Source organism: Chinchilla lanigera, unplaced genomic scaffold, assembly GCF_000276665.1.
Source record: "Chinchilla lanigera isolate Chin_1 unplaced genomic scaffold, ChiLan1.0 scaffold00080, whole genome shotgun sequence".
NCBI classification, from domain to species: Eukaryota; Metazoa; Chordata; class Mammalia; order Rodentia; family Chinchillidae; genus Chinchilla; species Chinchilla lanigera.
This window is the reverse complement of record NW_004955481.1, coordinates 1,642,811-1,656,560: the sequence shown is the minus strand read 5'-3', so window position 1 is coordinate 1,656,560 and position 13,750 is coordinate 1,642,811. Positions and strand designations below refer to the sequence as shown.

At 47.1% G+C, this 13,750-nt stretch overlaps 2 protein-coding genes across 3 annotated transcripts in view; both read right to left on the bottom strand.

The window, feature by feature from the left end:
* The window catches only part of Inpp5k (inositol polyphosphate-5-phosphatase K), a 22,981-nt gene extending 17,842 nt beyond the window's left edge, over positions 1 to 5,139 (bottom strand). The window contains exons 1-3 of one of the 2 annotated variants that reach the window (XM_013503399.1): positions 4,604 to 5,139; positions 2,465 to 2,572; positions 1,815 to 1,923 (exon numbers count right to left, since the gene is read on the bottom strand). In XM_013503399.1, the coding sequence (XP_013358853.1) occupies positions 1,815 to 1,923; positions 2,465 to 2,572; positions 4,604 to 4,659 (273 nt within the window). In that variant the 5' untranslated portion in view covers positions 4,660 to 5,139. Of the gene's footprint in view, positions 1 to 1,814; positions 1,924 to 2,464; positions 2,573 to 4,603 lie in introns of those variants that run through there. The other variant, XM_013503400.1, reaches the window with a different exon arrangement.
* A 1,940-nt stretch (positions 5,140 to 7,079) lies between these two features.
* Pitpna (phosphatidylinositol transfer protein, alpha) overlaps positions 7,080 to 13,750 on the bottom strand; it is a 37,903-nt gene continuing 31,232 nt past the window's right edge. The window contains exons 11-12 of the mRNA XM_005402620.2: positions 10,784 to 10,852; positions 7,080 to 9,746 (exon numbers count right to left, since the gene is read on the bottom strand). Of these exons, the coding sequence (XP_005402677.1) occupies positions 10,808 to 10,852 (45 nt within the window). The 3' untranslated portion in view covers positions 7,080 to 9,746; positions 10,784 to 10,807. The remainder of the gene's footprint in view (positions 9,747 to 10,783; positions 10,853 to 13,750) is intronic.

Here is a 13,750-nt window from a genome sequence, read left to right as displayed (position 1 = left end):
TTTTTTGATATGGGTCTTATTGTGTAGTTCAGATTGGTTTTGAATTCACTAGGTAGCCCCAGATGGCCTCAAACTTGTGGCAATCCTCCTGCAAGAGGACTAAATCCTATACTCCCTCTTATCCTTCAAGGACGCACAGCTCTTGCTCTAGCATCCTCAGAGAAAGAGGGGCAACCTCCCACCCAGGTGCAGGGGACTGAACTTTGTGTATGCTGGGCTAGCGCTGCACTGCTCAGCCACATGTCCAGCCCTGGTAACAGAATGAAGAACAGCAGTCACCCTGAGGAGGAAACAAAAAGATTTTGGGCATTTCTAAGAGGTTGTAAACTAGGTACTTTGAAGGGAAGCGTGTTTCACCCGTATGGTGCAAGGCAGAACAAAGATGCAGCAACCTAGAGCCTTCTGTGGATTCTACTAAGGTCTAAAGTTTCACCATATGGTCTCTCAGATTAAGAACCTATGTATTGGGGTGGGGTATTTAGCTCAGCGGCACAGCGCCTGCCTGCCAAGCGCGAGGTCATGAGTTCAATTCCCAGTACCGGAAAAAAACAAAAAAACCCCAAATAAACAAAAAGAACCTATTTATCATCCCTTTTCTGTTTTTTTTTTTTTTTTAAACTTTGTTTTGGTTTTTTTTTGAGACAGGGTCTTGCTATGTAGTTTAGGCTGGGCTTGAATGTGTGGTGCTCTTCCTACCTCAGCCTTCTGAGTGCTGGGGATTACAGTGTGTGCCACCATGTGCCGCCAATTTTTTGGTTTTTTTGTTTGTTTTCCGGTACTGGGAATTGAACTCACGACCTTGCACTTGCCAGGAAGGTGCTGTGCCACTGAGCTAAATCCCTAGCCCCTATTTTTTTTACCTTTTTGAGACATGGTCTGTAGTGGAGGCTAGCCTGAAACTCCCTATGTAGCTCAGGTTGGACTTGAATTCACAATCTTCCTGCCTCAGTCTCCCAAGTGCTGGGATTACAAATGTGCACCACCATGCCTGGTTCCCTACCTCCCCTTTCCTAACCTCCTGACCTCCAGGGATTTGACCTGCATGTCAGATGATCAGAGGACACCTGATACCTCTAAGCCTTACAGCTCACTAGTACAGCAATGAAATACAGTAATTTAGAACATGGACTATAAAATTTGAAAGACCTAGATCTGAATACCAAAAAGCCTGTGTTTTCTGAACCAGAGTTTTATCTGCAGAATACCTCCATTTCAAGAGCAATGTGAAGATTTTAAAATAATGTATGTGAGAAGTTTATTTACAGCTGAGGTAGAAGGATCACAAATTCAAGGACAGTCTGGGCAACTTAGCAAAATAAACTCTGAAAAAGAGCTGGAGATGAACCTCAGTGGTAGAGTACTTGTCTAGTATGCACAAGGCCCTGGGTTCAACCTTTAATACACAAGGAAAAAAAGAGTTTATTTTTAATCTTTAACACCAAAGAAGCATTCTATAAGAGGCAGCAATTACTATACTCAGAGATTTCAGGTTGGGCAATGGGCAGAAACTGGAGAGTGAGGCAGAGGTGGGCACTCTGGCGTTAATACTCTTGGCTGCACCTGCACTAGGAGTTCTCCCAAGGTGACAAATAGGTGTGAAACTAAACCCTAGAATCCTAGCTTGAATCAGGGCATCTTGGAAAGGCACAAGCCTTGCAAGATCCCCAGGGGGCCAGGGAGAGTGAGGCTTAAACCTTTGAATAAAGGGGAAATAGCACGAATAGCTGAGCAGGATTGGGAAGAACACATCAGACCAGACAATGGGGGTCAGAGGAGGTGACATTTTTTTCATCCCTCATGAATGTGTAAATTACCTTGATGAAGCTCAGAGGGGCGAGCACATCCATGAGGACACTGCTCCACGGGTCTTCAAAGGCAGTGTCGGAAAGGAGGCTTACGATCCCAGAGTTCATTTCCTGCAAACTGACCATCCCCGGTCAGAGGAGAATACCACCTTCTCCCAAAGACATTCCCCCCCTTTTTTGGGGGGTACTGGGAATTGAACTCAGGACCTTGCGCTTGCCAGGCAGGTGCTATACCACTGAGCTATATCCCCGGCCCTCCCCTTAGTTTTTTGAGATAGGGTTTCACTATGTAGTTCAGGCTGGCCTTGAACTCATTATGTAGCCCAGGCTGGCCTCAAACTTGAGACGATTCTCCTGCCTCAGCCTCCCAACTGCTGGGGTTACAGGTGTGTGCCACCATACTTGGCATTCAAAGACATTTAGTGCTGCACTCACCAGACTTTCTAGCCCTATTCTGAAGGCCATGATTTCTCCCACCCTCAGCTGTTTGGCTGCTAGTTTCCAACATCTGGCCACTGCTGATCCAGGACAAGAGACACTGGACTGATCCCAGTGAGGCTGAAAACACCCCACCTTTAGACTCCAGAGCAAGAAAGGTAAGCTGCAGAAGTTCCCCACAGGATTAGAAGGATGAGTAAAAGGGCCTTGAAGTTACCTACCCAATGATGTATATGTCCAGGTTCAGGTTTGGATCATTCAGCTGAAGCAGGTCACTGAGGTCTAGAGGGGGTGCTTCTGAGGCCACATTCCAGGTCACAACATGAATGCTGTGGGAAAGATACAAAGGGAAGTCATGGAGGAAGGCGCTAAGATCTTGTCAAGATAATGGACAAGGCTCTAGGCCTGCTAATGCTAATACCACAGTCCACTGCATCATAATGGGAAATGTGTCTCTGCATCTGGTGCGAGGAGGAGCAATGGACTTCATCCTCATTTTTTTTTTTTTCCATCTTCATTTTTATCCCCTGAAGCAGGAATCTACCCTGGACTGGATTCTCCATGCAGGCCCACAGCTGCCCACATGTGGCTGCACTGGTGTTGCCAACCACAGCAGAGCTGCCAAAGGGAACCCACAGGCTTTTGGTTAAGCAAAGGAAAGGATGCGGGGCTGGATGGCCAGGAATTTATTAATCCATCAGCTTCTCCAGCCCTCTACACTTCAATGATCATCTATCTATGGGTCAGTCAATAACTCCCTACCCCTACCCATCAACTCAGGGGTTCCTAAGACCACTAGGAAGATCTCAGGGTTCAGGTTCAGACTATATGTTGTGAGAGGCCTTGAGCTGCTAGAGCAAGGGGATTTCAAAAATAACAGAGATAACATTATATTCCCTTGCTTGCAGATCCCCGTAGCTCAACAAATTCCACCAAGTCTTCAGGGAGCCTGAGAAGTGTCTAAGCAACCAGTTTCTTAGCCTGTCTCTTGAGTCTACCCTCTCTTGGGCAAAGTCATTAATTGGATAACATTATCTTTTTTGGGGGGGGGTTGGATAACATTATCTCAGCTTCATACAAGAGAACTAGATCAGTGGCTCTCCATAACACTATGTCCTGTCAGAGGCCAGAGGAAAGAGACCTGAATAGCATTTTTTGTTGCGGGGGGGAGGAGGGTTTGAGACAGGGTCCTACTATGTAGTTCAGGCTGGCCTTGAACTCACTATGTAGCCCAGGCTGGCCTCCAGGATGGCCTTGCATCGGTCCTCCTGCCTCAGTCTCCCAAGTGCTGGGATTACAGATGTGCGCCAGGACACTCGGTTTGAAGAGCTGGTTAATAATTCCAGCAACACTCCAAGGAAGCCCAGACTGTGCTGAGTACAGATGAGGCAGGAGGTGCAGACTCTGCAGAGATCAAGAACAGCCACCAAACTTCCTGTGAATCTTAAGAATACTATGAGAAAGAGTACCCGCAGCAACTAAAGATCCAGAACGGGACCAGGGGAGGCTGGGGGGCGGAGGCGCTGGGAGGAAAGGGCAGGTTCAAAACATGTCTTCTCCACTAGGCCTTGTTCTTAGAGGTTCATGTCCTAAAAAGCCTGACTTGAAGAAATTCTTGGCCAGCTTAAAGCAACTTCCTGCCTCTCCCTTGAATGTAAACAAAATACAAAAACCGCCTTCTCTGGAACGATGAGATTATGTACTTCATTTGTTTACGATCTCCCCCTGCTGTCCAACAGAGGATTAAGGAAGGCAGCCCTTTATTCAAAGGCTCCTTGCTTCCCAAGGGACTTTTTCTTCCAGGATGGAGAACAAAAGTCGGGATTTCTTGTCCCCACTCTCAGGACTGAGATTAGCAGTAAACTCGTGCAACGTGACTTACAGTAAGTTGGTGATTAACGTTGTTCTTCGTGAAAGAGCAAGCATGAGATCAGGCTTCACTTCATTAAAGGAACTTATCTAAATCTGATTTTGAATTTCGGAGGTCATAAAGGGATCAGGCAGATCCCCAAGGTGTATGTAACTGATTTTCAAAATAGGACTTAGACTTGTAGTCTACAGCTAAGGAGCGAACGCATTATGTCTTTAACAGCCCAGCACAAGTCTCTCCCCCAAAGACCTACAGGGTCCGGGGCGCCCCAGCCGGAATGAGTTCCAGCGCCTAAATTTAGGGAAGGCGCGAGCCGCAGACCCTACACATTCCACTCGGCCTTGGTCTGGAAGAACGTAGGGGGGCAACCGAGTAGTGGGCTCGCCCATTCTCTCCCCGTCTGGTTCTGTCCAAAGGCCCGCCATCCCTACAGGGCTTCAGCCAGCGATTCTGCCGAACAGGTCAGCCCGCTCGCAGGTGTTCTCCTTACCTGAGCTTCATCTGTTTTGCCTCAGACAGGTCCTGTTGGCTCTCTGCGGCCATCATCCCCACGCGGTGGCCCGGCAGGCTCGCGTCTCCCTATCTATGCTGGTCCCCTCCCAAGCAACCACTCGGGCAGCAGGTCTCGGAAGCCTCACTAGTTCCTGGTTGTTTTTGTTCCGTATTCTGACAGTCCGCCTCGGCTTCCGTAAGAGGCGGGTCTTGCTACGCCAAGGGTTCTGAGTGATGCGCTTTGGGAAAAGAGGCGGGACTCTCCAACAGATGCTAAATGGCTACAGGCTCAGAGCCGGGCCCGGGAAGATGTCTTGACCGTCAATAGAATGCGACGTAATAAGTCCCATGTGAGCGAGCGAAAGGCCGGCTCCGGAGCCCCACCTCCCCGCTACTCCCAGCTTGCCCCGCGCGGGGTCGAAAAGGGGGCATCTTCCGGCGGAAGTCGCCTGCAAGAGCTTCTGCGGTTTAGGCCCCTGGCTTCCGTGCTGTCTTCCCTCCCGCGCCCGCCGCCCAGACCAGGGCGGGGCCACGCATAGTCAGTTGTGCTTGTGACCTAGTCTCTCCCCAGTAGAGGCGGTCTTACGTTGGTCACGGTGCGTCGGTACTCTTACTTTTCAAACTCTGGCTTTCTGAACTTCTTGTTTTACCTGTTGCACATAGGGTATTCATGGGGTTCCTGGGCTCTTCGAAAGTGGCCATTAATGCTTTTTTCTGTTGTTGTCTTTTTGAGACAGGATCTCGCTATGTAGTTCAGGCTGGCCTTGAGCTCACTTTGTAGCCCAGGCTGGCCTCGAACTCGAAACGATCCTCCTGCCTCAGCCTCCCGAGTGCTGGGATTACCGGCTTGTGCCACCACGCCCGGCAAAAGTGGCCATTAATGAATGAAAAATAAATTTTTTCTGCTTGGTCTATATGTAAAAGTAAACATGAAATAAACTTGGCCAAAAAAAAAAAAGCCCTGTCCCTTTGTCTGTCTCTACTTTTGCTGTCTTCTGCTGCTCCGGGTGCCATAAGCTGTTGCCCTCTGCCATGTACCACCTTAAAAACAAAAACTACAATTTCCTTTAAGTCAGTTTTTCAATCTTTTTTGGGGCTGAGGGAGACTACAGGGGATTCCACTGAGAGCCATGACTCTCCCCCAGAAAAATACACACAGTACACACAGTTTTATAAATAAGCTTCATAAAGTTTACAAACCCTAATGCCAGATTAAGTTAAGGAGCTGGGGATACTGCTCAGTGGTACAAGCGCCTGCCTGGCAAGCACAAGGTCCTGAATTTGATCCCCAGTACCAGATTAAGTTAAGCCGCCCCGCTCCCCCGGCCCCGTTTGGAGGCAGGATCTCACTATGTAGTTCAGGCAGGTTGGCCTTAAACTCAAATTTGAGGTCATCTTTCTGCCTTGGCCTCCCAAGTGCGAGGATTATAGGTGTGTGTCACTATGCTTGGCCAAGGACGCCTACTTTATTTTCATTGACTCATTTCTTTAGGTTCTTTGAGACAGGGTCTCACTGTGTAGTTCAGGCTGGCCTTGGTGGTGATGCTCCTGCCTCAGCCTCCCAAATGGTGGTTTTAAAGTCTGTCTAGGCCTGTAATCCCAGCATTCAAGAGGTGAGGTAAGAGGATCACCTCAAGTTGGAGATGAGCCTGGAATACATATGAAGAATAGGAATACCCTATCTCAAAAAAAAAAAAAAAAAAAAAAAAAAGAGTTAAGACTCTTATTTTCCGATTTTAAGCCCTCTATGGTGCAGCACTCCAGAAGTCACGCCCCCTAAGGAGGCTCAGGTAGCACACCTTGACCAGAGGGGTTTGAGGCCAGCCTGGGCAACATAGGGAAATCCCATCTCCAAAGAAAAAAATAAAAAAATTGGCTGGGTGTGGTGGCACACACCTGTAATCCCAGCACTCAGGAGGCTGAGGCAGGAGGATCATTGAGAGTTCCGGGCCAGCCTGGGCTACAAAGTGGGCTCAAGGCCAGCCTGAACGGAATAGCGAGACCCTGCCTCAAAAAGAAAACAAACAAACAAACAAAAAAAAACCACCCACAACAAAAAAACCCAAAAACCCTTCCTACCTTAAATAAATGTTGCGCTAGGTAGGGTGGATGAGGCATATGTGGAGCAGAAGGGCAAAAAGCACCAAGGAAACACTGCCACTAAAAAATGGCCAAACTGCATTTACTTGTTTTTTTGTTTGTTTTTTTTTTTGTGCCGGAAATTGAACTCAGGACCATGCACTTGCCAGGCAGGCACTCATGCCGTTGAGTGAATTTAGATATACAATGCTGTGTAAATAAATTGACAAGGGAATATTTTAATTAGTGGAAATCACCTGCATAAATTTTCATACATCATTGTACCTTCTCCTAATCCTGCCATGGTAAAGTAGGGGAGGGCACAGCAGTAAGAGTTTGAGGATACTACTAAGTAAAATGGACATAAGACATCACCAGTAAGCTGGACTCCAGAAAGCTTTGTCTAGGATTTTATTAGACTGCTTTTTTCCCCAATATACCTGTATTGGAAGATTGAGACAAAAAGGCACAAACTCACATTAAATAAACAAGGTAATCTAATCAGTTCTACAAAGTGTAGTTTGTAAAAGAAGTAGCACTAGGAACCAACCAAAATAAGTCAGGGAGTCCCAGTGAGGACTGAAAAAGGAGAACTTGGGAAGATAGACACATGCCCACAACACTGACCCCTGTCCTCAGCCTCTCTTGGTGAGGCCAGAGCCCAGCAGCCCTCATGCAGAGGTACCGCTACTTTCAGCTAGGACTGAGACCCTGCAAGTCTAACGGAAGCAGCTGGTCTGCAGGGGTGTAGTGCACCCTTAGGTACTCTCCTCCCGGAGCCGAGCCTTTGCTGGTCTGCAGGGGTGTAGTGCACCCTTAGGTATTTTCCATCTGGAGCCGAGCCTTTGCTCGGAAGCCCCTCTGAGTGCTAGGCAGTTTAGGGTGGGTGGAGAGGGAAGGGGGTACTTAAAAGAAGCCAACACTGTTGCCCAGCAGCAACACTACCCGTGAGGACAGAATACCAGGGACATCCACCTTTTTCATGTGGGCAGGAGCCCCCGATGCAGGCTGATCTCAGGAAACTGTAGCTCAGCTCGTACGGATGCTTCCAGTTGGGGTGGGAGTGGGAAGTGGCTAGAGGTGGAGGAGTCAGGGAAAAGGCAGATAAAGAGTGAGCCCCCGTTAGAGCTAATATGATATGTGTGGATCTCACAGAGCTGAAGAAAGGAGGCTAGCATCTGCTGACCCTCGCCCCACGTTAACAAAAGTCTGCAAATAGTATCAGTTTCTCCCAAGATAACTCAAATCTGGACTTCACCTAGTTGAAGAATGAAGAAGGAAAGTCTTTAAGCACACATGTAATTAATAGGTAACACAGAGCTTGTAGGAAAACATTTACATTTTTCTCCTGTAGGCGGAATGCCTCTTCTCCAACTTTCCCAGTCCCACACGTACTAGTAGCAGTTGAGATGCAAATCACAACTGAACATGCAGGTCCATTATGAAGGACCCAGCAAAGCGAGGAGACGTACAGAGGAAAAATGCCTGTAAGAGGACATCTCTGGTCCCAAAGGGACCTCAGTGAAGGTCACAGCTAACCATGCTGCAAGGTCCGATTCTGCCTGCTCTTGTGCCAGGAAGGCCACACGAAACCACCCATCAGGATGTCCCAGGTGCAATCCCGTGAGACACTCCCTTATTGCACTTAGAAATGAGTAAGGTAAGGCAAACTAACTGATAAAAACATAAGGATAAATTATCCCATCCCAATTCTCACTCCCCCAAGGGAGATTTGGTCTCTCTCGAAAGAGGCACCCAGGCTAGCTTGGGGCTGGATGACTGTACACTCAGGCTGACACACTTCACAGGGTTTCAGAACGGTCAGGTGACACTGTAGCTGTCTCAGAGTCTCCCACCAGGAAGGCATTCTCATTTTCTGCCAAGCTGTAGGAACTAGGAAACACTCAGCACACTCTCCTCCCCTGGAACCTGGACCTCTCCAGCCTACTTTGGTAGAATTCTACACTATGATCACTGCTCGCTTTTGATTGTCCAGGACAGAACTCAGCCTGGGGGCAGCATGACCTGAGTTCTTTTTCTTCAAATTCCTTTCCAATGATTGGAGACAAGAGGGTACATGTTCTGCTGGAAAAGAAAGCTTTTTGCATGCTCACTGGGTGCAGCATGAAGAGATCAGGACTCTTGCATTCTAACCAACCTCAAAGACAGAGGATAGGGATCTAAGAAAGCACAGAGAAAAGATTATTGCTGAGTGGCAGCACCAGCCCAAAAGGGAAGAGGAGCATGGACATATAAAGCTCCTTGGGGTCAGACGGATCAGTATCTACCGGACAGACTCAATTCTAAGGGCCACACTGGACAAGTCCCTCCAGGCGGAGAGGTGACTGGGGTGTCCTGTAGGCTCTGCAGAATGATTCACACAGAATGGGCAACAGGAGGGCCAAGAAGCTACAACTGTTTCTAAGAATAGTGGCCAGAGATACAGGGACTGGGGCAGGAATTCTTATTTGTTAAATTTTCTGAAACAGAGACTCGCTGGGCCTCCTTGGTCTCAGAGCATTCTAACAACACATTATGGGAGCAGAGGTCAGAGTTATGAAGCCACACTGCTATTCTGTGGAACTGGGAGGGTGGGAATTCTGTATTTCTAACTCGTCCTCTCTCCCCAAGTGAGCACTCAAAATTGCAAAGATCTGCCCAGGAAGCAAAAATATTAGTTTATCCCAAGGTTGAAAACAAAGGAACTTAAATCACCACATCACAAAAGGCAGCTATTTTGAAAGACCAAAAATGTCACTTGGAAATAAAGTGGGGAGGAGACCACACAGAAATGGGTCAGAACACAATGGAGAGAGAGGGAGGAGCTGTAAATACAGCAACCTACTCCCCACATAGCTCAGAGGAGCAGGCTCCCGCACACACGGGCTCTGTAATACCGGACGGTCTATTTGTTCACAATATTGAAGGGTATCTAGAATTAGCTACAGTAAGGGATCAGAAGTTGCCTGAAGAATGGGCACAGAAAGGCTGCGTCCGAAGATGGCCTGTCACTCAGGAGGGTGGAGCTGCTGGGCCTTCCTGTTGACCACTGTCTTGCAAAACTAGAAGAGAAATACAATTATTAAGGAAGCAACAGAGGAAGGCAGGAGCACACTGTAAATCACTGGAAGTGGAGGAATTTCAAAAGCCAGAAGGGCGGCAGCTGCTGGAGACGGGGGTGGTGGGGAGGACACTGAGGTCCCAGCAGTGACTGGGAAGCTGGCATTGCAAGAATCCACTTATTCCTACCCTTCCGACCCCCAGAAGCTGCTCTAAGAATACAAGAGCAGCAAGAGCATGCAGAGGTCTGCATCACTGGTGCTAAAGGACAGTCAATTTTTTATTTGACGAAACAATTTTCTCAGTCTGAGAGCAGGGCCAGGTTTTTCATTAATGACCACTCTGAGCTGCAAGCGTAACATGAGTCTGCAGGTGTGCAGGGCACAAGGGAGACAGCATGGGGAGCTAACAGAGGAAGTGCCTCAGGCAAGTGACAATATGAAGCAAGGGACATTCCCCTCCTGGCCCCAGGACCTGGGCAGAAGCATTTCCCCAGCATCTGAATGATGTTGGCCTCTATTGAGGACAGTTATTTAGTATGGGGCCAAGGGTACAAAGAAGGAAATGAAGAACCAAACACAACGATGAATGCTTATAAAAGCTGTTTGGCCAGCAGATTTTTCAAGGGAAGGGCAGGGGGACGCCAGTACTCGGCAGTGTGGAACAGCTGACGGGAGTACAGGATGTGCACCATCGTGCCAGCGTCTACTTGACATGGCTCAAATTGCAAGAGGGGAAGTGATTAATGGCACACAAGCTTTGCTTCTGCGTCCACGGCCCCAGTCCTTACCACCCTGTCCATGTCTATCTGGGTGGTTCTTTATACAACTTTTCTTGGAAAAGTCTTAAAAGCCATAATCCTTTTCAGTGGAGGCCCGAGAGCTCGCTGTTTAACATGGCAGTCATCATCAATACTAGAGTGAAAGATGAATGAAGGATGAGGTCGGCTTTCTGACTCCATTGTGAGCTGCTGAGACCTTGAGGACCCAAACCGATTTTTAGCTTCTATGACATGCACAGTGAGAAATAAAGTACATACAGTGCAGAAAAGGGAGGGGTGGCTTTAGTCATCTGCTGTCATTCCTTTCACTGGGTCCTTTTGTCTCATCTGCAACAGAAAAAAAAAAATTGAGGGCCTTGATGCTAGATGGAACTCCACCACGATTACAGCCTGGCTTCAATGCTGCTAACATTGGGGCAGGACAGGATGGGGCAGTTTTTGCACACAATGTAAACTTCCACAGAATTTGGTGCACACACGGCCAAAGCCACACCGTATGGGGCCTCTGTCACAGGCCCCACCTTTCAACACCTTAGTCATATACCATGCAAAGCCATCTTCTCCCTTCTCCTGCTCTTAATAAGATAGGACTTCCTACCAGGGAACTGGATAGCTTCCCCCACTGTCAGAGATGAGGTAGCCCTAGAGGGTGCCACTGAAATAATTGTTTTGTTCTTATAGCAAAATAGCCTAGGAATGGTTATTTCTCATTTCCTGGTGCCTATATGACATGAGAAATTTATGTGATTGTGGTATCGCTCAGATCCAGCCAATGTAAGCTTTATATATATTTGAAGAATATGAAAATAGAAATGCTAATCCTGTTTTTGTCTTTTTCTTAGAAAAGTTAGTGTTTATTGATACACTGCAAGAGAGCAGCAGATAAGTTCCCAGAGAGAATGGCAGGCATGGTGGCATGCATCTGTAATCCCAGCACTTGGAAGGTTAAGGTAGGCAGATGGCTGTGAGTTCAAGGCCAGCCTGAACTGCACAGTGAGACCCCACCTCAAAAAAAAAAGAAAAAAAAGAAAAACCGGTATGAAACACTTGCTATTTTCAAATCTTATTAAAAATAGTAACAACAACAAGAAAGCTGATAATAAATAATAGGGCCCTTAAATTCTTTAATTTTATTTGTGGCAACTTATACTAAGGAAATAATCCTAGTTACCAATTCATATATCAAAAACCAAATACCTAAAGATTTCATCACAGTGAGAACCTAGAACTATTAATAAAAATTCAATAGGGCTGGGGCTATAGCTCAGCATGCAAGCACCTGCCTGGCAAGTGCATGTCCTGAGGTTGATTCCTGGTACCCACCCCACCCCCCTACCCCACCCCCACTACAAAAAAGAAAAATCCAATAAAGAACCACAACAGAGTACAGAGCAACATATTTTGCAGTTGTAAACATGTATATAATGAAATCTGGGGGGCGAGGGTGAAGGTTAGTGATAAAATATGTGTTTAGCATGTTCGAGGCCCCAGGTTCAATTCTCAGAACCATTTAAAAAAAAAAAAAAAAAAAAAAAAGGTAGGCGGTACCCCCCTAGCTCAAGGGAACTAAGCCATATCCCAAGTCCTTTTTTATATTTTTAAATTTTAAGACAGGGTCGTGCTAAGTTGCCCAAGCTGACCACCAACATGTGATCCTCCAGCTTTAGCCTCCTGCACAGCTGTGATTACAGACATGTGCCGCCATGCTTGGCAAAAAGCTTTGTTAGTGAGAAATCCTTTATTATAATGTTCAGAGAAACAAGATAAATAACAGGTAATAGGCATTACACTCAATACTAAGTGTGTAGAAAGACTCAGAAAATGTACAAAAATGTTTAGAGTTGCTTTTTTTTACCCACTCCCCGTACTGGGGATTGAGCTGTTCCAGAAGTACGTCTATAGGCCTTTTCTTATTTTTTATTTTCAGACAGGGCCTTGCTAAGTCACTAAATTTCCCAGGATGAGTTTGAACTTGCCATCATTTTTTTTTTGTCTTTTTAAGACAGGGTCTCACTATACAGTTCAGGCTGGCCTTGAGCCCACTATGTAGCCCAGGCTAGTCTTGAACTTGCAACAATTCTCCTGCCTCAGCCTCCCAAGTGCTGGGATTACAGGCATGTGCCACCATGCCAGGTCTTTGTCATCTTTTTGTCTCAAGCTCCCAGAGTGCTGGAATACAGGCATGTGCCACCATGCCCAACTCTGTAGTTGTCTAGTTTTCAGTATTTGACAAATGCTTAACACTTATATAAAGGGCTGGGGTATCTCAGCGGCATAGTGCTCATGGGTTTGACCCAAAAAAACAAAAAGATTGTAGGAGGGCACTGTCATCCTCCAGATGGAGGAGTCCACAAGCCTTAAAAGCCCTAGGCCTGCCTCTAAAAATGTTATGAAAATCTTAGGTTCTGATCTCTTGGCCCAGCAGCTGAGCTAGATAAGGGGTTTCTCCTTATTAGCCTAATTCTCAGCACTTCCAGCTGGTTAGTATGTTCCCAAGCCGAGAACTTTGGGGCATAGTGTCCTGCCAGACACTTCTCTACAGGAGTGACCTGTCTAGTGTTGAAGACTTACGTGGACGGTGACTTAGTAGTCAGAAAGCCGCAGGATGAAGCTAGGGCCCTCACCAAGGAAGGGGTCAGGCAATGTACACATTCACATCCAACCTATGGACAAGACCAGCTACAAAGAGGTTTGGAGACAGCTCCCAAGGCAGGGGCCAGCTAGGCAAAGGGATGAGGAGGGACCAGGGGAATCATGGAGCCGGGACATACAGAGCAAGACCGAGAGGCAGGCCAGGAAAGAGAGCGCTGCAGGTTCTAGGAGGGCAGACCCTAACCATGCACACAGCATCAGTCTCTTTGGTGTTTTTCAGCAAATGTTCTGAGGAGCAACAGCAGGAAGACAAGTCTCCTTCATTTTCTTCTCTTGCAGTACTAGGCATCAAACCCAGGGATGCTCTGCCTCCGAGTGATACCCCCAGCCCTTTTTATTCTGAGACAGGGTCTTGCTTACTTGCCCAGTCTGGCCTCAGAGTTGAGATCTCCCTGTCTCAGTTTCCCAAGTAGCTAGGAGTTCAGGGGTAGGCCACTGTGCCCGGCTTTTCTTAAAATTTAAAAAATGAGGTATCTTTTCCTACTCTGTGTCTACACAGTTTAGTGGCCAGAGGCTCAGAGGTACTTATTCAGTGAACTATAAGGTAATCTTAATTTCTTTTCTTTGCCTTTT